This window comes from Theropithecus gelada, chromosome 14 (assembly GCF_003255815.1).
Source record: "Theropithecus gelada isolate Dixy chromosome 14, Tgel_1.0, whole genome shotgun sequence".
NCBI classification, from domain to species: domain Eukaryota; kingdom Metazoa; phylum Chordata; class Mammalia; order Primates; family Cercopithecidae; genus Theropithecus; species Theropithecus gelada.
In genome coordinates this window covers 86792638-86818189 of record NC_037682.1, presented here as the reverse complement: position 1 = coordinate 86818189, position 25552 = coordinate 86792638, and the positions used below count along the sequence as shown (strand labels likewise).

Below are 25552 nucleotides of genomic sequence, written 5' to 3'. Positions count from 1 at the left end.
AAAAAAAAAAAAAAAAAAAAAAAAAAAAAAAGAAATAAAAACCTCTCAGAACTGATAAATGAATTGAGAAAAATTGTAGGATACAAAATCAACATACAAAAATAGTATTTCTATAAACTAATAACAAATTAGCTAAAAAAGATTTCAAGAAAGCAATCTAATTTATAATAATTACCAAAAAAAGACTTAGGGATAAATTTAACCAAGGAGGTGAAAGATCTCTATAATGAAAATTACAAATCACTGATGAATGAAATTAAAGCGGGTGTAACAAACTATTACAGGAACAGAAAACGAAATACTGCATGTTCTCATTCATAAGTGGGAGTTGAACAATGAGAACACATGGACACAGCGAGGGGAATAACACACCCGCCTGTTAGGGGGTGGGAGGGTGAGGGGACGGAACCTAGATGATGGGTTAATACGTGCAGCAGACCACCATGGCACACATATACCTATGTAACAAACCTGCACGTTCTGCACATGTATCCTGGAACTTAAAGTAAAATAAAAATAATTTTAAAAAAGAAATTAAAGGGGATATCAAGAAATAAAAAGCTACTCCATGCTCATGGATTAGAAGAATTAATATTGCTAAAATGACCATGCTGCCCAAATAGATCTACAGGTTCAATGCAATCCCTATTAAAATACCAATAACATTGTTTTTTGTTTGTTTGTTTGTTTTGAGATGGAGTCTCGCTCTGTCTCCCAGGCTGGAGTGCAGAGGCACAATCTTGGCTCACTGCAAGCTCCTCCTTCCAGGTTTACACCATTCTCCTGCCTCAACCTCCTGAGTAGCTGGGACTACAGGTACCTGCCACCATGCCCAGCTAATTTTTTTTGTATTTTTTTTTTTAGTAGAGATGGGGTTTCACCATGTTAGCCAGGATGGTCTCGAGCTCCTGACCTCATGATCTGCCTGCCTCAGCTTCCCAAAGTGCTGGGATTATAGGCATGAGCCACCGTGCCCGGCCACCAATTATATTCTTTACAGAAATAGAAAAGCAATCTTAATATTTGTATGGAACCACATAAAAACCAAAATTGCCAAAGCAATACTGTACAAAAGTAGCAAAGCTAGAGGCCTAACACTACCTGACTTCAAAATATACTACAAAGCTATAGTAACCAAAACAACATGGTATTGGTATAAAAACAGATACACAGACCAATGGAACAGAATAGAGAACCTAGAAATAAATCCATGTGTTTACAGTCAACTGATTTTTGACCAAGATGCCAAGAACATACACTAGAGAAAGGACACCCTCTTCAGTTGTTCATACTAGGAAAACTGGATATTCTTTTTTTTTTTTTTTTTTTTTTGAGATGGAGTCTTGCTGTGTGGCCTGGGCTGGAGTGCAGTGGCCAGATCTCAGCTCACTGCAAGCTCCACCTCCCGGGTTCATGCCATTCTCCTGCCTCAGCCTCCTGAGTAGCTGGGACTACAGGTGCCGACACCTCACCCGGCTAGGTTTTTTTTTTGTATTTTTAGTAGAGACGGGGTTTCACCGTGTTAGCCAGGATGGTCTCGATCTCCTGACCTCATGATCCGCCCGTCTCGGCCTCCCAAAGTGCTGGGATTACAGGCTTGAGCCACCGCGCCCGGCCGGAAAACTGGATATTCTTATGCAGAAGAGTGAAATTAGACCCCTATGTCCCATCACATACAAAAATCAACCCAAAAAGGATTAAAGACTTAAATGTAAGGCTTAGCACTATAAAACTACTAGAAGAAAACATAGAGGAAATGTGTCATGGCATTTATCTAGGCAAATATTTTGTGTAAGACTTCAAAAGCAGAGACAACAAAAACTAAAATAGACAAATGGGATCGTATCAAACTAGCAAGCTTCTGCACAGCAAAGGAATCAACAGAGTAAAGAGACAATCTGTAGAATGGAAAAAAAATATTTGTAGACATTTGACAAGGGACTAATATTCAAAATATATAAGAAAATCAAACAACACAATTGCAAATGAAATTCAAATTGAAAAATGGGCAAAGGATCTGAATAAACATTTCTCTAAAAACAAATGGCCAAGTATACAAAAAACTTCTAAATGTCACATATCATCAAGGAAATACGAATCAAAACCACAATGAGATATTATCTTTCCCCAGTTAGAATGGCTTTTATCAAAAAGACAAAAAAAAAAAAATGCTAGTGAAGATATGGAGAAAAGGGACATGTTCTACATTGTTGGTGGAAGTGTAAATTCATTACAGACATTATGGAAAACAGTATGAAGTTTTCTCTAAATATATAGGACTACCATATGATCTAGCAATCTTACCACTGGTATTTATCCAAAGAAAAAGATATACTAAAGGAATACCTGTACCCCATGTTTATGATGGTAGTATTCATGATAGCCAAGATATAGAATTAACCTAAATGTTCATGAACAGATGAATGGGTAAAGAAAATGTGGCACATATACACAGTGGAATACTATTCAGCCATAAAAAATGAAATCCTGTCATTTGCAGCAACATGGATAAGCCTAGAGTTCATAGTTAAGTGAATTATAATTAAGTGAAATAAGTCAGGCACAGAAAGATAAATATAGTATGTTCTCACTCATGTGGGAGCTAAAAAGGTCAAGTTCATTGAAGTAGAGAACAGAATTGCAGTTATTAGAGGCTAGGAAAGGGAAGGGGAAAAGAAAGGCTAGGAAGAGGTTGGTAAACGAACACAAAATCACAGGAATAAATTCTAGTGTTCTGTAGCACTGTATGGTGAATGTAGTTATCAATAATTTATTGTATACTTTCAAAAAGCTAGAAAAGAGGATTTTGAATGTTCCCAACACAGATGAGAAGTATTTGAAGTGATGGATGTGCTAATTACTGTTTTGATCATTACATGTTCTATACAACTATCAAAATATATCTCTCCCATAAATATTCACAATTACTACATATCAACTAAAAATAAAAGGAAAGAAAATGCAATCAAATGTCAGAAAGGCAAAGTACCCATATTCAGATATACTGAGCAAGATGCTAGTGAAGTTCAAAGGAGATAAGAAAAAGGAGGGAGAGATTTTCAGAACATAAAATTGATGAGCTCTTTGAAAGTTTTGGGTAAACAGAGTTTTGTAAAACTATTTGAAATGCACTGTAGGAAGTAAAGGATCATTCCTTGTCACCAGATCTCAGGAAGCACATGGCCACCTGTTAGGAAGGCTGGGTTTTTAAGCTAGGCATGTTTATATTTAGTGTTGTTGATTTGTTTTTGCTTTTTTCTTTTCAGAAAAGAGAGGAAGGGGCAGGAATAGGGAAATAAAGGGAAGGAAATAGGAGAAGAAAGAGAAGGAACAAGAAGTAGATGTAGCTGAACAGAAAGCCTGAGGAGTTGCTGATATATAAGGAGGGGATGGGCATCCCACCTTTGGAGCCATTGGAGTGCTACTTCAGCAGGTCTTCCAACAGGAAGTCCACCGTGACTACACACAACGGCCTGGTGTTGGAAGGGAGGGTTTTGTTGTTGTTGTTGTTGTTGTTGTTGTTGTTGTTGTTGAGACGGAGTCTCGCCCTGTCGCCCAGGCTGGAGTGCAGTGGCGCGATCTCGGCTCACTGCAAGCTCCGCCTGCCAGGTTCACACCATTCTCCTATCTCAGCCTCCAGAGTAGCTGGGACTACAGGCACCCGCCACCACGCCTGGCTAATTTTTTGTATTTTTAGTAGAGACGGGATTTCACCATGTTAGCCAGGATGTTCTCGATCTCCTGACCTCATGATCTGCCCACCTCAACCTCCCAAAGTGCTGGGATTACAGGCATGACCCACCATGCCCGACCTGGAAGGGAGGTTTTATGGAAGCCTGAGGGGCAAGGACATGTAATGTATCCTCTAAGTACCTTTATTGTGAACCCTTGATATGGTTTGACTGTGTCGCCACCCAAATCTCATCTTGAATTGTAGCTCTCACAATTCCCACGTGTCATGGGAGGGACCTGGTGGGAGGTAATTGAATCATGGGGGCGGGTCTTTCCCATGCTGTTCTCATGATAGTGAATAAGTCTCACAAGAGCTGATGGTTTTATAATTCCCTGAACAAGCTCCCTTGCCTTGCCTACCGCCATGTAAGATGTGACTTTGCTCCTCATTCGCCTTCCACCGTGATTGTGAGGCCTCCCCAGCCACGTGGAACTGTGAGTCCACTAAACCTCTTTTTATTTATAAATTACCCAGTCTTGGATATGTCTTTATCAGCAGTGTGAGAACAGACTAATACAACCCTCCATGTGCTTGCCTTACTTGGGCCTTTTCTGGCACCAAAGGAGAGTAACCCAACATGCTAGCTAAGGCTAAAGGAGAGCTATATTGGTTCACATAACCAAATCACCAGGACAGACTGCACCTGGGCTGGGGATGATGGGAACTATGGGCAAACACAGCTAGGATGCTCCTAGCTTCTTCTCTCCACTCTCTCTGCTTTATTCTCTCTCAGACCTGCTTCCATAATGCTGGGTACCTGTCCACCAGCTGATTCCAGCTCTTCTGCCCGAGGGGGATTGGAACCTGGTTCAAGCTGAACAATTCTGAATGGAGGGGATGCAGAATGCCAGCAGAGGACTTTCTGCCTAACAGGTCCAGCATAGATACCTGCATGACCTGTGGTAAAGAGGAGGGGAGTAGTGAAGGAAGTAGCCTGAGCCTGCCAGTAACAGACAAGAGGTTTGGTCTGTAAGAAGACAGCAGCCCCTAGTCCAGCCATGTGGTTAGAGGCCCAGACAAAGGGGGAAGGGTGCCGGGCACTCAGGCAATGTAACAATGGATGTCCCCCAGGGTAAGTAAGCCAAAAAATGGGGACATTCTGGAGCTCTGGGTCTTGGTTTTCTATTCCCTCTTCTGAAAGTACCCATAAAAGCTTTCATAAAGACCGCAAAGCTCTTCTGAGGAACTCCAGCTCCCTTCAGTCTGGCTGTGGGCTGATTCCTTGGAGGCACTTGCCTGATGATCTTAGCAGAAGCCTCTCCACTGTAGCTCTTTTTTACTTATTTATTTATTTGAGACGAGGTCTCTCTTTGTTGCTTAGGCTGAAGTGCAGTGACACAATCATGGCTCACTATAGCCTCAAACTCCTGGGCTCAAGTGATCCTCCCGCCTTGACCTCCCAAAGTCCTGGGATTACAGGCATGAGCCCCCCAACACAGCTAATTTTTAAATTTTTTGTAGAGATGGGGTTTCACTATGTTGCCCAGGCTGGTCTGAGACTCCTGGCCTCAGTGATCCTCCTACCTTGGCCTCCCAAAATGCTGGGATTACAGGCAGAAGCCATTGTACTGGGCCTGTCTGTGCAGCTTTATTAACAGTAGGATGATACCCCAGCCAGGACGATTCTCCCATGTGACAGAAGACTCTGGATAGAGTCCCAGCTGGTAAAACAATTGGACCGAATTCAAAGTTTGAAGCAGGTCCTTGCTTCATTGTGCCTCCCTGTGTATAACCAAGATACCTCCCTTCTTTTCTCCTCAAAGCAGAAGTGAATTTGGCTAAAAATGAAGGTCCTTGTTCATAGCTCCTTTGCTAAGCAAGACCACATAAGCCTAAATCCAGGGCCTCCTGCCCTCACCAGTCACCAGGGCGCAGGCCCTGACTCAATGCATCAGTCGCACCCCTGGGGTTGGGGCCAGCTGTCTGTAGGTTCCAGCATCCATGAAGCTGCAGTGCATCTGTAAATTCCGCCCTTCACGCCCTGACCTCATTCCCCATTTCACTGGTTGGTTGATCCTTTGTGTGTGCCTAGGAAGATTTACCCCCGCCTCCACCCCAACAAGTCGAGTGTAAACAAGTTGCTTCCTGGCCCTCCGTAGAAAACAGTGCCGATCACTGAACCATGAAAACTCGTGGTCTGTGAGTCAAGCCCAAGGAGCCACGGGCATCAGCTCCGTGCTAATGATGATAGCTGAACAGATGGAGAGCTCTCTCTGTGCCAAGGTCTGCACTGAGTACTGTTCAGGCTTGTCTCATGCTCCTCATGGGAACCTCTGTCAGAAGGGGACTGTTATTCCCATTTGATAGATGAGGACACTGACGCACTGAAAGGTTAAGTGACTGACCCAAGGTTACACAGATAGTGGAGCTGGTTTCCAACTCTCCCAGTCTGACTCCAGAGAGAGACTCTCCTAACCACTCCATGGCCGAGAGTGCATCTGTTCAGGCTATCACACTGCTGGATGTGGAAAGGATTTCATGTGGGTGGATGAATCCCTTGAGGGTGATGTCCCCTCATGTCACATCTATTAATGTCTTTAAGCTTAACAGTAATAACAATAATAATATCCATCTCAATGGTTACTGTGAATATTAAATTAGATGATGTCTGTAAAGGGCTTAGCACAAAGCCCAGCCCTTGGTAAGTGATCTGGAATTGTCAGCTCTAAGTCCCTGGTGTGAATATGGGGAGTGGATTTGCAGTGCTTTACAATGGCTAACACAATAAAAAGTCTGCCCTATAGAATATCTGATGCAGATATGGTATGAATTCAATTGGTCAGCAAGATCGGTTGGTTCAACTGCCTGTACAGCTCATAAATCTTCTTCCCTATTTAGTAGTAGCAACATTCTGGGACTGTCTGTCTGTCTCCGTGCTTTCCTTCCTAAGGCTGAGGTGGCAGCAGTGAGAGGGAAAGAGGCTTTGGGGCCCTCAGGCTTGCACTTGGGGGCTGACTTCTCCGCTTCTTGGCTGTGCGACTTCAGGCAGGCCACTTCCCATCTGCAGGCCTCCACTTCCTGATAGATGAGATGAGGAGAGTGATGCCTGCCTCACAGGCAGAGGGGAGAGGAAAATGAGAAAATGTATGTAAAACTTCTGATGCTGCATCTGGCCCACAGTTGATACCACTGTAGCAGACTGTTTTCCAAAGTGGGCACAGCAGTGTTTCTGGTCCTGTGTGCTTTTCTAGAACCTTGCCATTTTCCTGTAAAGAGATGAAGCTTATCCCCTCACCCTCACCTCTCAAACCCAGGCGGGCTTTTGTAACTATCTTGGCAGTAGATGTGGCAGAAGTGAGGCTGAGTGACTTCTGAGGCTAGGTCATGAAAGGAGAAAGCTCCTGCCTTGTGTTCTCTCAACATGTCCCTTTGACATCCTGGGCTATCATGCAGCAAGTCCAGCTTCCCTGGACTATGCCAGAGGGACCCTCAGAAGAGACCACAACGAAATGAAGATGCCCCAGGACCCCCCACTGTTCTAGCCCCTGGTCTTTGAGCCATCCCAGTGGGGCCCAGCAGAGATGAACTACCCCCATCAAGCCCTGCTCAAATTGCAGTTATAAGCAAAATAAACGCATCTGTGCGTGCTGTTCCCTCTACCCTCTAGCCTCAGCCCCGTTTCCCTTCTCATTCTTCCAAGTTCAACTCAAATGTCACCTGCTTTTCTATTTCCCCATTCCTTTAGACCAACAGAACAGTCTGTACATCTCATGAATTTGGCACTAAACACCATAGTGTGGACCTTTCTTGTCTTTTTGACAAGACTGTGAGCTTCTCGGGGGTCAGACACAGCATCTTATTCATCTTTGCACCCTTCATCTAACATAATGAGAATGTTAAACTCATGTGTGTGTCTGTCTGTTACTTTTAAGTGTGTTTCTCAGTATGAATTATTTACATCATGAATTATTTGTGATGCCTTGTACAATTTTCAAATGCTAAGATTCCTAAGGAACCAGGCGCTACTTGTGGTCCCAAGTGACCTGGATTGATCAGACTGTGACAGGTAGCGTCTCTCCAACCCTATATCTCAAAAGCAAAAGGGAACTGTATTTGACATCAGCCCTGTTATCCCTGGGAAAGATCCCCTTTATTTTCATCTGCCACCTTGCTGCCAAGACCATTCAATCTCAGCCTGATGTAAGGTCAAGGGTTTCAAGGTTGTCAAAGAAAGAGTCCCAAAGCATTTTCTGCTGTGATCTCACAATACTGGGCCCACCCCTCCTGGCTCTGCCACTGGGGGAAATCCCGACTCCTCAGTCCTGAACAATGGCTTTGTGGAAGCAGTTGGCTCATTAGACATACAAGAAAGAACATGAAGCTCTTCTGAGGTGACTTCCTGGCCAATTCAGGCCAAGCCCATCACTTCTCAGTTTACTGATCCACAGGCAGGGTAAGGTGCAGGGCTCAGAAAAGACCCAGTGTCCACAAAACTTCAGCATAGATGGCCCACTTTGCCCAGAAAGCACCAACAGGGATGCAAGAGGGCCTGCCTCTAATGGGCTCTGCTGGCCTTTCACCATGACCTTCGGAAAGCACCAAGGTCTCTGTTTGCCTTTCTCCCAGTTATGTTAACAGGAATCATGACAGCCATCCCTAGCTGTTTCTCCCAGCAGTGTGAGTAGCATAAAACACACACCTGTGCTCTTCAGAAGAAGCGCATTATGCACAGGGGATATTACTAAGCAGAGATTTCACATTCATTGGCCACTCATTGAATGCCCAGTGTTACTCTACAGAAAACAGGAAACAGGAGTCTGGTTTTTGTTTGCTTGTTACCAGAAGCCCTAATTTAGTGGGCTTTCATCTTCCCCTCCAGAACACTATGATGATCTTGACTGAGAGGCACATAAGACTTAAAGAAGTGGCTGGCTTTGCAGTTTTTGCTCATTACTTGTTTATGGCTGATGTCCAACATTAGTTGTACATGCCTGACAAGTTGTACCATGTGCCCAAGCCTGAGTCTGTGAATTTAGTGGCGACGAGGAGCGGTGATGCAACAAAACATATTTGTTATTAATCAATATATAAAGTATGGACACCTAATTTTTTTTTAAAGGTACAAAGTATGGTTACCACCTCCAACTAACCCTCTTCCAGGTAAAATTAGATTGAGAAATTACATAGACTGGCAAGAGAGGAGCGCAGGGGACACCACTGGCTCTTTTGGGGAGCCCCTCTCAGTGGCTTTTCTGGAAAGGCTTGGACAAGACAGTAGATGGCCTCTGCTGGTGGCAATGGAAAGCTCACAGGTAGAAGGGGGGGAAGATTCAGACTGGGTTCTCTAAATGTATCCAAATGTGAGACTTCCACATGCAAACTTTGGTGGGGCCTCTGTCTGCTCTACCCAGGCAGGTTGTCCGCAGTGCTGTCTCAGAGCCGGGGCCTGCAGTACATGGCAGGGTACCATCAGCCAATTTCTCTCCAAATGCCGAGGGTGGCGGGGGCTTGATAGATATGTCCAGGGATCCTGGTGTACATCCTCCAACAAGGACAAACAAAGAACAAATTGTTTTTCATACTTGTGACCTCAATTAGACTTGAAATTGGAGGCTGCATGATGCAGTGGAAACATCCTGACTTTTAGAGTCATCCAGGCCTGGGCTCAAATGCCACCCTGCTGCTTGCTTGGGTAAGTGTAGACCATGGTAATCTGCTTAGCCTCTCTGAATCTCACTGTCCTTGCTGTTGTGAGGACCAAATGCCACGGTTGACATAAAATGCTTGGCGCACCATAGGAAATCAGTACACTTCCCTGCCCCTCCTCTACCTTCAGGGCAGGATCGCCATGGCATTCTGTATTATCTGGCTTCCCCCCAAGATCTGAAGCATGCTGGGCACATAACTAATTTTCAGTAGTAACCTGATGAGTGAATCATAAACTGGGCTTCTTTTTACAGGCTATTCCTAAAGCTAAATATTTGTAAAACTGATAGATGCTCTGCAAAATGAAAGTGCCAGGGACAAGGGAAAGATCAATGTCATCAACTCACTGAACAAAGTCAGACAGGACTAGGGCTGAGTAGAATTATGCCAGCAAAATGTGTTCTCTAGGCCAAAGGGTAGGGCACTGGATGGAAAATCAGCCCCTCAGAGAGCTGACAGAGGATTTCTGGATGGAAACAGGGCATTCCAGGCCAGACTGGGCTGAGCCATCAGCTGGGGCCATGGTGCTGTTGAGTCCTTGGGATCCCAATGTCATCATAAAAATCATCAATTTTTTTAGTGCCTGGACAAGCGAATGGAAACATTTTGATGCGCTGGAGGAACTGAGGGCCAGCATTTGGCCAGGCCTGGCTTATATATTGCAAGTTTTGGCCTCTTTCTTAGGACAGAAAACATCTCCCCAGCTTCCCCATGCTCTTGGCTCTCCTTTATTGCTGGGGAAATGCTGTGAGGAGCTGGGTGGCAGTGCAGGAGCACCCTTGGGTTTCAGTAAGCTCCCCTTCGTCCACACAAAGGAACACATACCGCCATAAACCACAATGACAGATCTACACATGCTGCCTGGGAAACCTGCCTATAACCTATTGTTGAATGAAAAAAACAAGTTGTATGAGTAGCATGGTCTTATATTCATTCACTCGTATCTATCTATTTGGTTGTGCGTATCTGTAGAGGAGCCTAGGAGGAAATCCTCCAAACTTAACAGAATTAATGGCTACGTGCAGCAATTTAGAGGAGGCAGTGGCTTCTACTTTGTATTCTCCTCTGTATTCTCATTTGACTGTTTTTAAAAACAAATATGTATTACTTGCACAGTAATTTTTAAATAAAATTTTACTTAAGGAGCTCTACTTCCAGTTTCCCTGACAACAGTCAATGAACACATGCAATAAGAAGCTTGGGAGAATTCACAGTCAGTTTAACTTTTAATGAGCATCTACTCTAGGTACAAGTCAGGGTTCCTACCCCAGACAGATGAGCTGACAGACACTTGTGTATGTAGTTCACTATAATAGGAGATGGCTTGGGGCAAGGGCTGGATGGATGCTGTGATGCACGGCACTGCCATTTTAGATACGTTACAACTCTTCTCTCATTAAATCCTTGACTCATTCAGTCAACACTCAAGCACCTGTGGTGTGCTAGGAACTGCATTAGGTGCCTGATTCACATTAATGAAAAAACAGACATGGTACTTGCTCCATGACATCTTGCAAGGAAGAAGTTTACAGAAGTTCAACAACTTTCTCCAGGTGACTCAGCTAATAAGGGAAGAGGAGCAATTAATTTTGACCCTGGTGACTGGAAATACCTTCCTGAGAAGAGTGACATTTGAGCCTCACCTGGAAGAATGAGTTAGACTTGGACAGACAAGAGGGCATCCCAATCCCAGGGACCCCATGGATAGGTGCAGAAATGGAAACAAAGCAGATTATGGACACACTGTGGTTCCTAGAGCAACTTGAAGGTAGGGGTAGAAAGGGAAGTGGAGAGAAACTAGTCAGAGAAGTGGGCTGGGGTCAGATTGTGCAGGGCATGAATGCCACAGCTTTATCCTGAAGGCCACAGGGGGCTAATAGTGCTGTGGCAATTTCCCTCAAAAGAGTGACATTATCAGACATGCCTCTAGAAACTCGGATTGGGGAAGAACAGTGTGGTCTAGAGGCTCTGGAGTCCGTCTATCTGGGCTTGGATCCCAGCCTTGCCACTCACAAGCTCTAGGACTTTGAGCAAGAAGCTTACATTCGCTACTTCTTAGTTTCTATCCATCAGTACAATAGAGCTATAACAACAGTGACTGTAAGAATTCAATGTGCTAACACAGGAAAGGTTCACAGGAGGTTGGGTGCATAATAACAATGAGTAAATGTCACTATTACTCTTGCTTTTCTGGTGTCCTTGTCAAGAGTAGAGTAGGATGAGACAGTAGGCAGAAGGTTACTGTAATTGTCCATGTGAGAGATGAAGTCTTGAACTAAGGCCATGGGGATGGAGAAAATAAAAGTACAGAAGCAACGTGGGAGGGTGGAGTGGGCAGGAACAGGTGACCGACCAGCTAAAGGAGAGAGTGGGGGAGGAGCCCAAGGTGACTGGGGACCCTAGCAGAGATGACTGAGTAGATGGGGCAGAAGCAGAGCCATGAATATGGAAGGGAAGGCACCAAGGTTCAGGTGATTGGGAAACCAGGCATAGATGCCTGTCAGGTACAATGAAGAATTTCTTTAGACTGACAGACACTTCCATTTTACAGTCAGCATTCCTGGACCACAAGCTCTGTGGCTTCAGTGTACTCGGGGAAAACCAAGAGCAGGTCCCCAGCCCCTGTGCGGACCTGACACAGCTTCTGCCTGTTGGTCCCTTCTCCACCATGCTGCCTACCAGGTGAATGTTAATAAACAAAGTCTAGCAGGTAAAAATTAAGTATACATCTCACAGACCAGAGCCACTGATCCAGCCTGTCTGTCCAGTATATGACTTTGGCTGAAAAAAAAAGTTGCATTTCCAAAAAGGGCCTCAATGTTTTTTTCAATTAGCCATCTGCTTACCAATTCTCTTTAGAGCGATTAAAAACAAACGCAAGCAAACAAACCATCAACACACACACACACACAACTAAAGTCAAAGGCAACAATTCAGTGCAGAGAGAGAGCAAAGGCTTTAGAAATGAGCAGGCCAGGCTTCTACTGCAGAGCCCAAGTGCACACTTCACTTCTCTTGAGTCTCTTTCCTCATTTGACATGCAGGGGTAATAATGTCCCATAATACCTACCTCTGGGGTTCTTAAGATGAAATATTATTCCAAAGCCAATTCAATAAAACTTAGATCCTGCCTCCCTTGCAGATTTAGAGGCAAAACCCATCAGGACACAAAGTTAGGCATTGTTAGTTTCTAACAATAGGACTATAATTCATATTAGTGTACTTCAAAGCACTCAACGATGTAGTCTATGATCCTTATATTATCTGTATACATATTATGAGTCTCCAAAAACTTGGGGAGAGTCACCCTTTGATAGAACTCCACATCAGATACGGAGGGCTTCCCAGGTTCCCATAAACTCCAAGTTCAATTTTAAAAATCACCTATATATCTCCTAATATTCTAAAAAGGGAGGAACTTTGAAGATGATAGACTCACCAAGTGAGGGAGTCCTGGCTCACTTGGAATGGTCTTGGGATGTCTGCCTCCCAGGAACAGAGGCAGATAAAGGAAGCACATCAAAGACACACTGTCACGCTTGATAAAAAGGCAACAGAAACAGTAAACCATAACGACATTCTTTAATGACAGAAAGCTTCTTTTATTTTGACAACACAGAGCTTTAAGAAAGGAATTTCGCTGCTTCTGGTTTATTTCCTGTTTGTGACCTAATTCCTTATCACCATGAGCCTGGGCAACTTAAAACACATCGCTATCTCTTGCGGTTCCTGAGGCTCCAGTCCAACAGGCAGAATGGAGGCCAGTGTTCCTTCAGGGCACAGACGTGTACCACTGGGAATGACTACACAGAACTGCTGGGATTGAGAACTTCTCTCCTGGGGTGTACAAGGGGCCAAGAGAAAGGTCAGAGCTCAGGGGGTGGCTCGCACGATGTACACACGTGGGATCAGCGTGGGGAGGCGACAACTCAGGTCCTATAAACCCTAAACACAAATGCAGTCCTCCAGCTGTCTTCCCAGAGTCATCCTGACAGGTGGAGGCTGGGGAGCTGCAAGGGTGCATCTTTACATGAACTGAGTCATATTTGCATGCACGCACAGAGATGGCGCTCCCTGCAGAGGATTCCTCGGGGTAGAAGCAGGACAGACAAGAAGCCAGGCAGACAGGAGCATGAGCTGTTCTGCCTCCCAGCATCCACCCACCTTGCACGTGCAAGTGCCTTGGCTCTGCATCAGGTAGACCTGGGTTCAAATCCCCGCCCTGCCATCTTTTGCACATTACTTTCCTAAGGTTGTTTGAGTTTCAGTCTCCTGGGGTTTAAAGTGGGGATGATGACGAGGTTGTTGTGTGACTGAAGAAGATAATGCATATAAATCACACCGATGATTATTGGGGGGCTAGAGATGCGTCCTTCATGCTCCCCCAGAGCTCACATCAAGGAAGCTTTTCCTATGCCAGGGCTGGGGGTGGGTGAGGAGGAGAGAGGCTTCCACTGAAAAGGCATGACCACAGAATAAACAGCAGGCACCACCCTCTCTTAAACACAGTGATCCCGGGGAGGGGCCTTCATGTGGATATTCTCATGAGTCTTACTCTGTTCTGCTTCAGTCCCCGAGGCTCCTGGCCTGAATTTCACCCACTTACCATGTGACTCCTTTCCACCAAAGTCCCGCTTTTTTCTCCTGTGACCCCAAGACACTAACATAACAGCTCCCATCTCCCATTTCCATCCTCGGGCTCAGAGGCATGGCTGACTCCAGGCTGCCTGGGTGAATTCCTGAGACAGAGCCAGTTTACAGCGATCATTTGCAGGCTCTGACTTGAGGAACCCCAAAAGCGGACACTCACATGTGATCAAAGTGGACAGCCAGGCCCACAGTCACCCTGCATTTCCTTTCTCCTTATTTGTCTGGCGGAGCCGGGAGTGGGCGGCCTGCAAGCCGCGGTGGTCTGGATGATTCATTTCCTCCTCAGAGTCAAGAGCTGCGTGTTGGTGTCAGCGTGAGGCCCACAAGCGGGGAGCTGAGGGCCTCTGAAGCAAAACACTAAGTGGATTACAACGAAATGAAACATTTATTGAGCACCAGTTTATAAGTTCTTTAAGGAAGAAAAGAGCAAGCGAGAGGGAAGAGCCGTTTTGCCATTTCATCCATTTATTATGTACAATATTAAGGCACAAGTTTAAGCAGCAAAGAAGAGGAAAATCTTTGGCTGACCAACAGCATCAATATTTGCTGTGGGGGACAGGCAGTGTTCCTGGACTCCCCACACTGGTACACAGACCCATCTGGCTGTACGGCCACGTACACCACCCCTTAACACAGACCGGCAAAACGAAGATGCCAAACGTTACAGCCAGATACCAGCGTCTGCTGGGAAGAGCCCGGCACGAGCACGGCACACTGCCACCAAGCACAGCGACACACACACACACACACACACAGAGTAGGTGGGAGGGCAGCGGCACTGGGACGGCTGAAACCGGTGCCCACACTCGCCCTTGTTTCACAGAATTTTACACAATTCTGTAAGTGCTCATGGAGGAGGAGGCTCCCCGTTCCTCCTCAAAAGGAAAAAAACAAAACAAAACAAAACTTTGATTCAAAGAAAACCAATGTGGATATATTTGCTTACATTCCGTTTTGTAATAAATACTTACAGGTGTCTCTATGTGAACAGACTCCTAGGCACAATCACATGTAAACACAACACCGGGCATCCAGACTTTGGGAGCTGATATAAGAAAATGCTGTATATGTACTTCAATATAGAGGGAGCAGTATTCTAATTCTGTGAAGAAGCAAAGTTTCATGACAAAGAAACACCCCAGTCACATCGTAACATGACAATAACATGCACTAAAGTAAACACAGTTTTACAGAATACCTACCAGATGTTTATATGAATGATTATGCACTTACGTCTGTAGTGTATGCAGAGATGTGAACACATAGGAGGCATGGCGAGAGAATTGATTTTTAAAATCGGTGTGCTAATGAGGACGGTCCTCCCTTGAAGCGGACACTTTGAGAGGCTCTGAGTCTAAAAACTCATTCCAAGAAATTTCTTAGGGATTTTTTTTAGAGACAAAAATGGTGTAACTTACCTTAATTGCCATCTTTATTCATCCAACTGTGCTATCAAGTACTTGAGATTATTTCCAGAACTTAAATCCATCCTCAAAGGACGAGGATTTCTCATCTCTAAGGGGAAACCAAAGGAACGCTACAAGCCCCGAAGGCCGTTCTGGTAGAAGAGTTCCCAAGATCTTTTTACTTGGCAGCACTATAGTCAATCAGCACACAGTCTCCCAAAAGACACCTTTTAAGGAGGGCGGGGTGAGATGAAACACTTTGATCTTCTGTATGTTAAGAAAAGAAATTCCCACAAACAACCCTATAGTCATACCTCATATGTATGCACTCACTTATACACATGTCTTTATATACCATTAAATTACTAAGTGAGAAAAGGGTATACTACTTAAGAGAAAGAGGAAAAATTGCTCGTTTGTTCCAGGAGAAATTCACTTACTGAAATGCTAACTTTTGCATTTCCCCAGCCGACCAATTTCTGGTAACTTCTTAATTACTTTGCCTATCTCCCATGGAGCCACAAGTCAGAGGCAAACTCATTAAACAATCGTCACATCTAATGAAGACATTTTAAACACTTTAATTACTTAAACAACAAGAAAAGAAACATTTACAAAGCATATACCAAGGCTGTCTCAGGTTTTAGGATGTGGAGAAGCCAGTGGTAGGCTGGATACTCTCTGGCTACTTAAAACCTTACCCAATTAAGAACATTTGTGGGATCCCACTGACCATGGCCATGGTACTCCTTTGCTTAAAAGGAGTGCAAGATCATTCAGGGAACACAGAGAAGCATGCTCCACTTACTCCAGTGTGGACACGGGGCAATACTCTGGTTTTGAAAAACACATCTCTTTGCTCAGCATAACTCCCTGCAGTGAAAACATGAGCCCCCTGCCTCAAAAGCTCTGATTATCCAATCTATTATCCACTGCTTCGTAGGTCCCCAGCCTCACCTGAGGTCTGTTTCCCTAAGTCTCTGGGACTCAGGCCAGTGGGGAGGAAGAATTTCCCACTCTCTCAGCACCTGGCATGAAGGCGCTGCAGCCACCGCATCATGAGGGTGCACACCCAGGTGAGAACAAACAAGAGGAATGACTGGCTGCTCTGCACGGGGCATTCTGAGCACCTCCTTCTTGAAGCACTGACTTCTGAGTTCCGGGTTCAGAACTAATTTGGTGCAACTGTTTTGGTATCCATGCCAAGCCTTGTGGAGTCCAACTCATACATGAGTGCCAAAGAGCAACCCCAGAGGACTGCACCCAGAAGGGCTCCCATTGCCTGCTCTCCCAACCAAAGCCTGAGGGGGGCCAAGGCAGCCCTGCCCTGCGTGCACGGTTAGAACATGCCGAACTCCACAGTGCCATTGGCTGCCAGCCTCTGGGAGGCAGAGAAAATGCTGAGAGAAGAAAATGCTGAGAAAGGGTTCTGCACATGCTCTGAAAGTTCTGGAAAATAATGTGTTTTTCCTGGCAGCATAGCTATATGGACCTGCAGACAGGAATAGTTCTTAGGTACAGAGGCATCTACTTAGTGAAACTCTGGCGTCAGAGACCTGACTCCAACTTCTCCAATTCCATATACTCTCCTGGCAGCACACAGAAACTGCCAGACAACAGTCAAGGGTGAAGCAGAACAATGCTGGAATACCTTCCTGTGAAGCCGGAGCCTCTCCCCTTCACCCTGAGACAGGACCCTCAAGTTCTATAATCAGGCTCCACTGGGAACGTTTGAAGTCCAGGTCTCTGCAAAGTGCAGAAGTATCTTTTAGGTATAGTTTGGAGCTGTGCTTTTGGTGGAACACAGTAATTTCCGTCTATGCCTGGCATTTATAGGCGATTCTAGGAGTTCTGGGCTTAGTCCTACTTCTTAGGCTCTGAGATGTGTGAGAGCTGTGTGTGTGTGCACCCACGTAGGTACATGTGCACATGCACATCACAGACAGGGATAGAGACTGCCAAGATGAAGCGCTGCATGTTAGAGGCCGTACAGCCACGGTCTATGCGCAGCGCCTCTCCAAACTTTGTTTTAAATCATCCTGGCTTCTCCTGGCTGTGAGATTTCAGGAAGGGACTTAACCTCTCTGAGCCCATTTCCTCATCTGTGAAATCAGAATAATAAACTCACCCCCTGTACTCCAGATGGGTGGAGGACTAATTAAAAGGTACTTACCACACTGTTTGCATACAGTTGGCGCTAGAAAATATAGTTGCATTATTTTTCTGAAAACCTGTTTGAGACAGTGTGAGCTGCCCAGAACTCAGAGCAGGTGCTCAGTATATGGCCAGACTTCAGGAAAGCTCTAATGATAAAAGTATTTAGTGCCCTGGCTTGGCAGGAAATTTCCCACAGAAGGTGGCATTTTAAAGCTAGAGATCCCGTTCTTAAGGAAGAGTCTTAGTAGGTTAAGAGGAAAAAAATGTTGTCAAAGTCCACAATACAATGCAGTTGAAGCCCTGAAACATGGCCATGTGTCCATTCGTATTCTGACAATGAAAACACTTGGCAGCTCAGGCGGACCTTGAAAAGCAAGCAAGTCTGACACCTGACTAGGGCAATGAGGTGTCTGGGGCATGAAGACCAGGCTTCGGGAGAAACGGCTGGGTATCTCACTCTAACCTACGTCTAAGGGAGGCAGCCCAAGTTTGGGGTGGCCCAGACCTGATGGTAGGGGCTGGCAGAGCTGGCTTACCTTCCTATCTCTAGACATTTTACTTTCTGGTCCATCCCCAACATACACTGGGGTCAAAATGTCCTTAAGAGAGTTAGTTGCCATCTCCTAACCTCATCTCCTATGAAATGTGGTGGGAACAGAGATTAGGAAGGGATCTCTATGCCCTCTCCCCACCCATGTCCATTCTCAATCCTTTCCCCAATGGATGAGGCCTCCTGTGCCCTCTTCCCACACCCTAGGACATGGGGCGAGCTCAATGCTCAGCCTCTCAGAGCTCCTCAGTTTTCCCATCTGCACAACATGTACTCCGATGCTCAGTGAGAGACTAGAGGAGGTGATGAGCAAGCGGCACAATGTGCAGTGCCTATGGCAAAGCAGAGCTCCAGAGGGCCAGTTCCCACTCCTCTGTCATACTGGGTGGCACAGAGGCCGGCCAAAGCCACTGATTTCTTCCCTCCCCTCTCCAGCCTACACCTCTTGTCTTCTTTCTATACCTCAATTTGGGGAGGCTATAACTTCACCAGGGTTACACACCCAAGACCAGTCCTAAAATAAGCTACCCGAGCAATGTTTCCTGAGTAGCACTGTCTTGAGTGTTTCATTTAGAAGGTACTTGGAAAAGGTACCCCCCTTTCTTTCTTCCTCTAAGCAAGCATGAGGAAAGGGAACTGGGAAAACACCAATCCAGCTGACCTGGAGGGACACAAACATCAGGACCCTGCAGGAGCATCTCTCTGATGGCCTGATGAGCTTCTCCTCTTTTCTAATCCAGCATCTCCTAGATTTGTAAAGGAAGCCAGTGTCAGAATAGTTGAATATGCAATGTCACAGCAGAGGTCTAAGGGACCTGCCACCTAACACACGCCTGCCTCTTTTCCATGGCACTTCTGTCTCACTTTGAATAAACTGCTTCAAAACTGAAATCCTGAAAAGCCTGACAACACTGTATATACACTGGCCTGGTAGGTTACAAAAGAAGTTCACAACAGAGGCAAGCTAGTGCCATGGAGGTCTGGGTGCTGATCGAGAGCAAGCAGAGGCGTGCGCAGGGGTGGAAAGAGTGTGAATACGCTCATGAGCCTCAATACAAGAAGGTACACGGGAGCTAGTGGGATTCTGGAAACCACTGAGACAACTGTCTGTAAATTGTCATCTGTTTCCTGGAGTGGTGTCCTAAGTCTTCCCCAACAGAGCAATGGAGTTTGGAAATGTCAAGCTCCTTGCAAGAGAGCCGATGTGAGAGACAAAAAAGCAAGTGCCACGATCTTAATGCAAGATGTCACAGGGACCCATGGAATCTCCTGCCTCCTCAAAGCTTGGTTAGTTCACAGTCAGAATGAGGTTCACAGCTGCAACCCAGCTATGCAAAGGTGAAGCAGCCAGGAAGCGGCACATGGCTTTGTCCTACTGGTCACTATCAAACAAGCAGGAATGATGACAGTTCAGGTACTGCTCTCATAAATCCCATACCTAAGGAATTCTGCTATGTCTTATTAAAAACAAAAACAAATGAAGGAACAACAAAAAATTAAAGACCGTAAAGCAGAGACAGAGATGAACTTAGAAGTTAGGATGGATGAGGACTGAGATCATAATCCATCCTGCTTAGAAAATACTGCAGAATTCAGAAAAGCTAAGAAGCCCAATCATCTCTTGGAAATCCAAACCAAACAGGTAATTAGGTGAAGACCAGCTTTCATATCCCCCTCGCCCTCCATGCTTCTTCTCACTGCCACACTCACACACACGGGACACCCCACGGTTGGCACAAGTCACACTGCATTATGCCAAGACAGGCTCTCAAGATTTCTTGGAGGCTCTTCTTAAACCAAACATGCTAAGAGGCAAGGAGAATGGGGGTATTCCAAGGAGGATCCACATTTGGGTTTATCTGTTTATAATCAGAGAATGGGGATACACAAGCCCTCCCCAAGAGATACATTTTCTGTACAACGAAAAATTCAATTTCCTATTTCTTAACTTTGTTTGCAAACCTACACGCCTCTTCTCCCTTCCACTATGTGTAATAAAATCCATCGCATTCTCTTCTATCTTCAGTCATGTAGGTCTCCTGTTTTTGTGTTTAACATTTATAAAATGTGTTCTTATGAGTCTGAAATCTTTATCAGTTCAAATCATTCCTGATTTCCCACTACAACCTTCTAGGTCTTTCTTCTTTCTCTGCCACTTTCCTTGTTTGTCAATGCTCCGTTCTGAAATTCCACAGGGATGGCAGTTAGATGAGGACTTCCATCATCTCTCCGTCGGGGAACTCAGGCTTGTGCAGCAAGCTGCTGACCCGGCCTCTGTGGTCAGGCGACTTCCCATGGCCAGGAGAGTTCTCTGCCAAATAGAGGGGAGACATCAGCTGCCCATTCCTCAGCGGGGGCACAGGCTTTCCAGGCTCTCTAAAATGGACCCACGTCCAATACCACTGCACTGCACACCCAGGATTCCCACCACAGTGCATGTGAGATGATCCAGCCCACAGTGGGAACACACAGAATGACTGGGCCAGGATTCAGACACAAATACAAACCAGGATGGTGATGGCAAAGGATTCAGAGGGTGAGGATAATAGTGGGACTCTGTACAGGGGCCCCTCACACCCTCTACTCAAAACTATCAGGTGCATATTCTGAGCCAGGCACTTTTTACATGTTCTCTGGCTTACTCGGAAAAGAATTACATCTTTAAAAAGTGACAACATTGTATTTACTTGTCTACTCTGAAAAGTGAAAATAAACAACCCTCTTGGAGGAAACAGTTAACTTAGGCCCCACAGAGGCTGCGCCTCCTCAAAAGAATTCCTGAAAAGGGAGGTCCCCATGACCATGATTAGCACAAGGCCAGGTTTATTCTTACCCAGGACACTTCGGGACTCACTGCAAAGCTCACCTCTCCCAAGCTGTCTTCCCTTAGATATTTTAAGCAGCTCGTTAGTCCTGGCCCAACTGCTGTGTCACAAGTTAACCGACTCCGCAGGTCAATCTACCTTCTCCTTCCATCACGATGTCCTCCACTGAGGCCAGAATCCCTGGCAAGTCAGAGCCCTGAAGGCAACAGTGAACTTGTGCCTTTGATGTATCTGGTACCTAATTCTGGCTCCCAAACATACTAGAGGGCATTCAGTCCCTCAGAGGGTCTGCTGTCACTCCTTCCGGGGAAGGGTTAGTTAAAAAGCATGCACTGCCAGGGCAGTCTCAAGCTCTGCACTCATTTCAAATAGTAATAAACTAGATGTGTCTATATGCATATTTATTCCCATAATAAGAAAGGGCACACATACATATCCTAAGTGCATTAGGATAGCCACACTCATAAACATCCCCACAGAGTAAGAGCTAATGGGTGCTCCTGCTTCCTCTCTAGCTCAACAAAAGATTCTCTTAGGCCAGACAGTTCCACAGTTTTCAGGGGCATCAAGGTGGGGTAGCCCACATACCCAGTTTCTCTGCGGTCCCTTTGGCCGCTGGGTGTTTCAGGACAGGGCTGTGAGCAGGGGTCGTGCTCAGCCGGCCGCGGCTGGGGAGGGAGGCCATGCTGGGCCAGAAGAGCTCGGCACTCTTGTCGGTCTGTGTGCTGCTGTCCTTGCTGCCCGTCTTGGCGTGGGCACTGCTGGCTGCCGTCGTGGAGGCTGTGGAGGACAGTGCTGAGCTGGGTGGGGGTGGCAGCAGTGGGGCAGAGGCGTGTTCATGGTGCTCCTTCCCCAGCAGCAATCCTGAGGGCAGAGAACAGATTTTTCAACGACATTCTTTTTTTTCCTTTTTTTTAAATCTAGTCTTGGAGGTCTGTTCCTTGTTGACTGATGACTGCTTCATTCATTCATTCATTCGATTCATTCCCCAAGCATTTAATAAACACTTACTACAAGCCTGATAAAATACCAAACACTGAGAGAATAAAAAACGAAAGACCTAGTCCCCTTCCTAAAAAATTGTAGGTTTTTTTTTTGGAGTGGAGAAGTAGTTGTCAAGTAAACTGATTATAATTTAATATATAAACTGTAGGATACAATTACTCACAGGGTGGTATGGACGAACAGAGAAGTGCCTAATTGCCAGCAGGAGGGATAGGGAGGTTCCTGCAAGGCTTTGTAGAGACCATGCTTGCTGTCCCCAACGTGGCCCAGAAGGGCTGGCCTGAAGCATGGCAGTGTGCTTAAGAAAAGCTACAAGGCTTCCCCGGTCCTAGACATGTTCCCATTGCCTTGCTGCTCTTCTGAATAGTTCACAATTCCACCCTACTCCTCGTAATGGATGGATGCTCCCCTACAGGCTTGGGTTCAAAGATAAACATGCTACCTGCACATTTCTGCAGTGGAACTGTAGCCTCCCAGAAGCAGAAAGCCAGCCAGCCAGCCTCCTAGGAAAGGCCACTTAGCCCTCTCCTTACCCGCTTCCCCAAGAGGAGTGAGGCTGGGGTGGGGAAGAGGAGACGCTGGCTATGGAAATGGGAGGCGTGGTGTGCACAGGTGTCCATTTTCCTCAGAGCCTTCCTGGAAAGCTGGGCGGGAGGATAACTTTTTATTTTTAAATACAGCACACCAGAAGGAAAGTGCCAGCACCCTAGAACACTAGCCTATAGAAAATGCGGTAAGCACAATCAAGTATTTGTCCTCTTATCTGGTTAGATAGCCAGCAATTCATCAAGTCTCCTCGCCAGGGCTGTTTTAAGGTGCCCATTCAGAACTCAGGGCAGTTCAGTTTGTCGAGAGCAGTGCTTTTCAAAATGCAATGTGCATACCAATGACTTGGCTATATCGTTAAAATCAAGACCGGATCCAGCAGGCAGGGCCTGGGATTCTGTATTTCTAAGAAGCTCCCCGATGGTGACGGTGCCGCTGGCCCACAGACCATGCTGAGCAGCAAAGGCCTTCACCTGTGCTTCCACATCACCTCACTTCATACTGCACGTCCTTCCTGCGAGGCAGGCCTTATCCTGTCTTACAGAGAAGGAAATGGAAGCTGAGAAAAACTAACATCTCACAGCTAAGCAGCAGCAGAAATGGGACTCAAACCCAGCTGTGCCTGACTTGGAGTTCAACCTATGTTCTTTCCACTTCATCGCCCAGCCTGTGGAAACTCCAGAGTCTGCAGGTTGTCCTCGTAGGGAGTGACAGGCTGAGTAAGTCACTAGCCAGCCATAGCTCCTGGGAGCCCCTGGGCAATTGGGAAGGTATATGCTGTCACCTCCACCTCCTTCCAGAGCCCATCACGCAAGCAATGGTGACAACATGTGGGGAACTGCACAGTCACCTATGAACCTGCCTCAGCCCCTAGGAGAGTCCCTCCCTGTGTTTGTGACACGTGGACACCAATGACAACAACGAGGAGGACTATCAATGCAGGAAACACAGCAGCTCTTCCTTCAGACAAGTCCTCCGGCTCCCAGGCCCGGTTTACACATGCCAGGTCCTAGGGAATACAGGCACAGACACCAGAGATGCCTGCCTGGCTGCATGTCACAAACAGGGGACTCCCAGGGAGGTTTCTACCAGAGCTGAGCACATTTTCAAACTCCTTGACCAGGCCTGTCTCAGCACTGCCTCCCGGCTCTCTTGCTGGGCTGGGAGCTAAATGTCCTTGGGACAGTCTTTGATGATCTCAGCTGCTGTACACACATGTCTTCTTTGAAGTGTATTTCCTTTGGGGGCAGGGGCTGCTGAAGCTACCAGTGGAGGAACTTCAAACAGAGATTCTGGCTGGGAGCCTTTGATCCCCCCAACTCTGTCGGGTTCATATGGAAGCTCTTATCCCCTCTGGCCCAGAGCAGCCCGTCTCCTCTGGGGTCCTGTGCTGAGGACAACTGGCTCTCAGCTGCACAGAGAAACGAAAACATGATCTGATGTGGGGAAATGCATCAAAGAAGGGCCAGACCCCTGGAGAGGCTAGAGTGCAGGGAAAGGGTGTGGAGGACCTGTGTGTGGGCACGCTGCCTGCTTCCCCTCCAGCTTGGCTAGCCCAGCCAGCCAACAAGTCCACCTGCCCCCAGGAAACCTACTCCTGGCTAAGACCACACTTAAAGAATGTTCCCCAAAATTCTGCCCATGCAACAATACAGCAAAAACTTACCACCCCCACCTTATGCGAGAGAGCACTTCTTCCAATGTCCTCTCCCCATTATCCCATTCTTCCCTCCCATGCCCCATGGGGTAAAGCAGGCAGACACTGTCCTCCCTTTCTAGACATGGAAGCAGAGGTGGAGCCGTCATACAACTGGTCTAGAGCACAGCCAAGTTCAGAGGTGTGATGTCTCTAGGCTTTTCCATGACAGCCTTTTGTGTTACAAGGGTCACCTCAACTTATAACAATAATAGATAATTATGATCTGAGTCAACCCACGGCTAAGAGCTACTCCAGTGGTGCAGTCTTTAGAATGTACATGGTGCTTCCACATATCTCACTGCATTTCTATAACTGAAGTATGATTGATTTCCCTCCCCACTTCACAGATGAGTAAACTGAGACCAGGAACTATTCAGGGACATTTCCAGGTCCCATGAGTGGCAGAGAAGCTGTCTGATCTTGCTTTTCCAATCATGGCCTGACAGAGGTGTGGGGCCCACCTATGCTCCCCTTCCAGGTCTTCTCTTCCTTCTTTTCCTCGGCCAGCTGGCTGCTGGTAAGAGAGGTCTGGCGAGAGTGTGTCCCAGTAGCTGCTGCTATGGATGGAACGGAGCGGGCAGGACGTAGGCTGGAGGAGTCTGTCTTCCCGGCGTCTTTACGAGATCGCTGCTGCAGGACCTTAATCATAGCATCTTTCTCTATGATTTTGGCATGGAGATTTTTAATGCTGTAAAACAAAACAAAACAGTCTTCATAAAAAGCCACTTGGCTAGAAAAACTTGAAACATTTATCTCAGGCTGTCCCAAGGACTTTAATTGTAATTTAGGGATAGAGGATGAAGCACAGTACGAGTCTTCAAATGTTGATAATCTCCAAATTGTTAAGACAGGTCTTTGGTCATAGGTCAAAAGAGTACACCCTTCTCTGGCACCTTGGGAGACCGGGACTTCAGGGAGGTACGGTTAGAATGACTGGCCACATTCCTGGACCGAAGTGGGCTGGGGACCATATTTAGAGGGTCTAGCATTGGCGGCGGGGGCGGGGGGTAGGTAGGGGATAGGGAAGCATAAAAACTCTAAAAGTCTCAAACAGGGTGAGCTTTCAACTAAAGTCAATTTCTCTATTTTCTAAGAAAAAAGAACCAAGATGAACAGGTCCTCTGGTAGAAGACGATTTTTCTGGAAGAATGCTGAGTTATTTTCACAACTTTGATAGTAACTCACTGAGCCTGTCTATCAATGGCTCAACTACTCAGCCCTATTTTCACATCTGCAAAATAAGAGGCCTAGGGCTCCCAGGGTTCCACAAGCCCTCAGGTAGTGAAGTGGGACAGGCTAATTTTATTATGTCAAAAAGTCTGCTGGAAATTTTGT

The 25552-nt window shown here is 46.2% G+C and overlaps 1 protein-coding gene across 3 annotated transcripts in view; it reads right to left on the bottom strand.

Moving 5' to 3' along the window:
- Positions 1-14476: 14476 nt before the first annotated feature.
- Positions 14477-25552, bottom strand: part of AMOTL1 (angiomotin like 1) — a 174132-nt gene continuing 163056 nt past the window's right edge. For all 3 annotated transcript variants that reach the window (XM_025355921.1, XM_025355922.1, XM_025355923.1), the window contains 3 exons: positions 24679-24905; positions 21556-21831; positions 14477-20453 (listed from right to left, as the gene is read on the bottom strand). In XM_025355921.1, the coding sequence (XP_025211706.1) occupies positions 20347-20453; positions 21556-21831; positions 24679-24905 (610 nt within the window). In that variant the 3' untranslated portion in view covers positions 14477-20346. The remainder of the gene's footprint in view (positions 20454-21555; positions 21832-24678; positions 24906-25552) is intronic.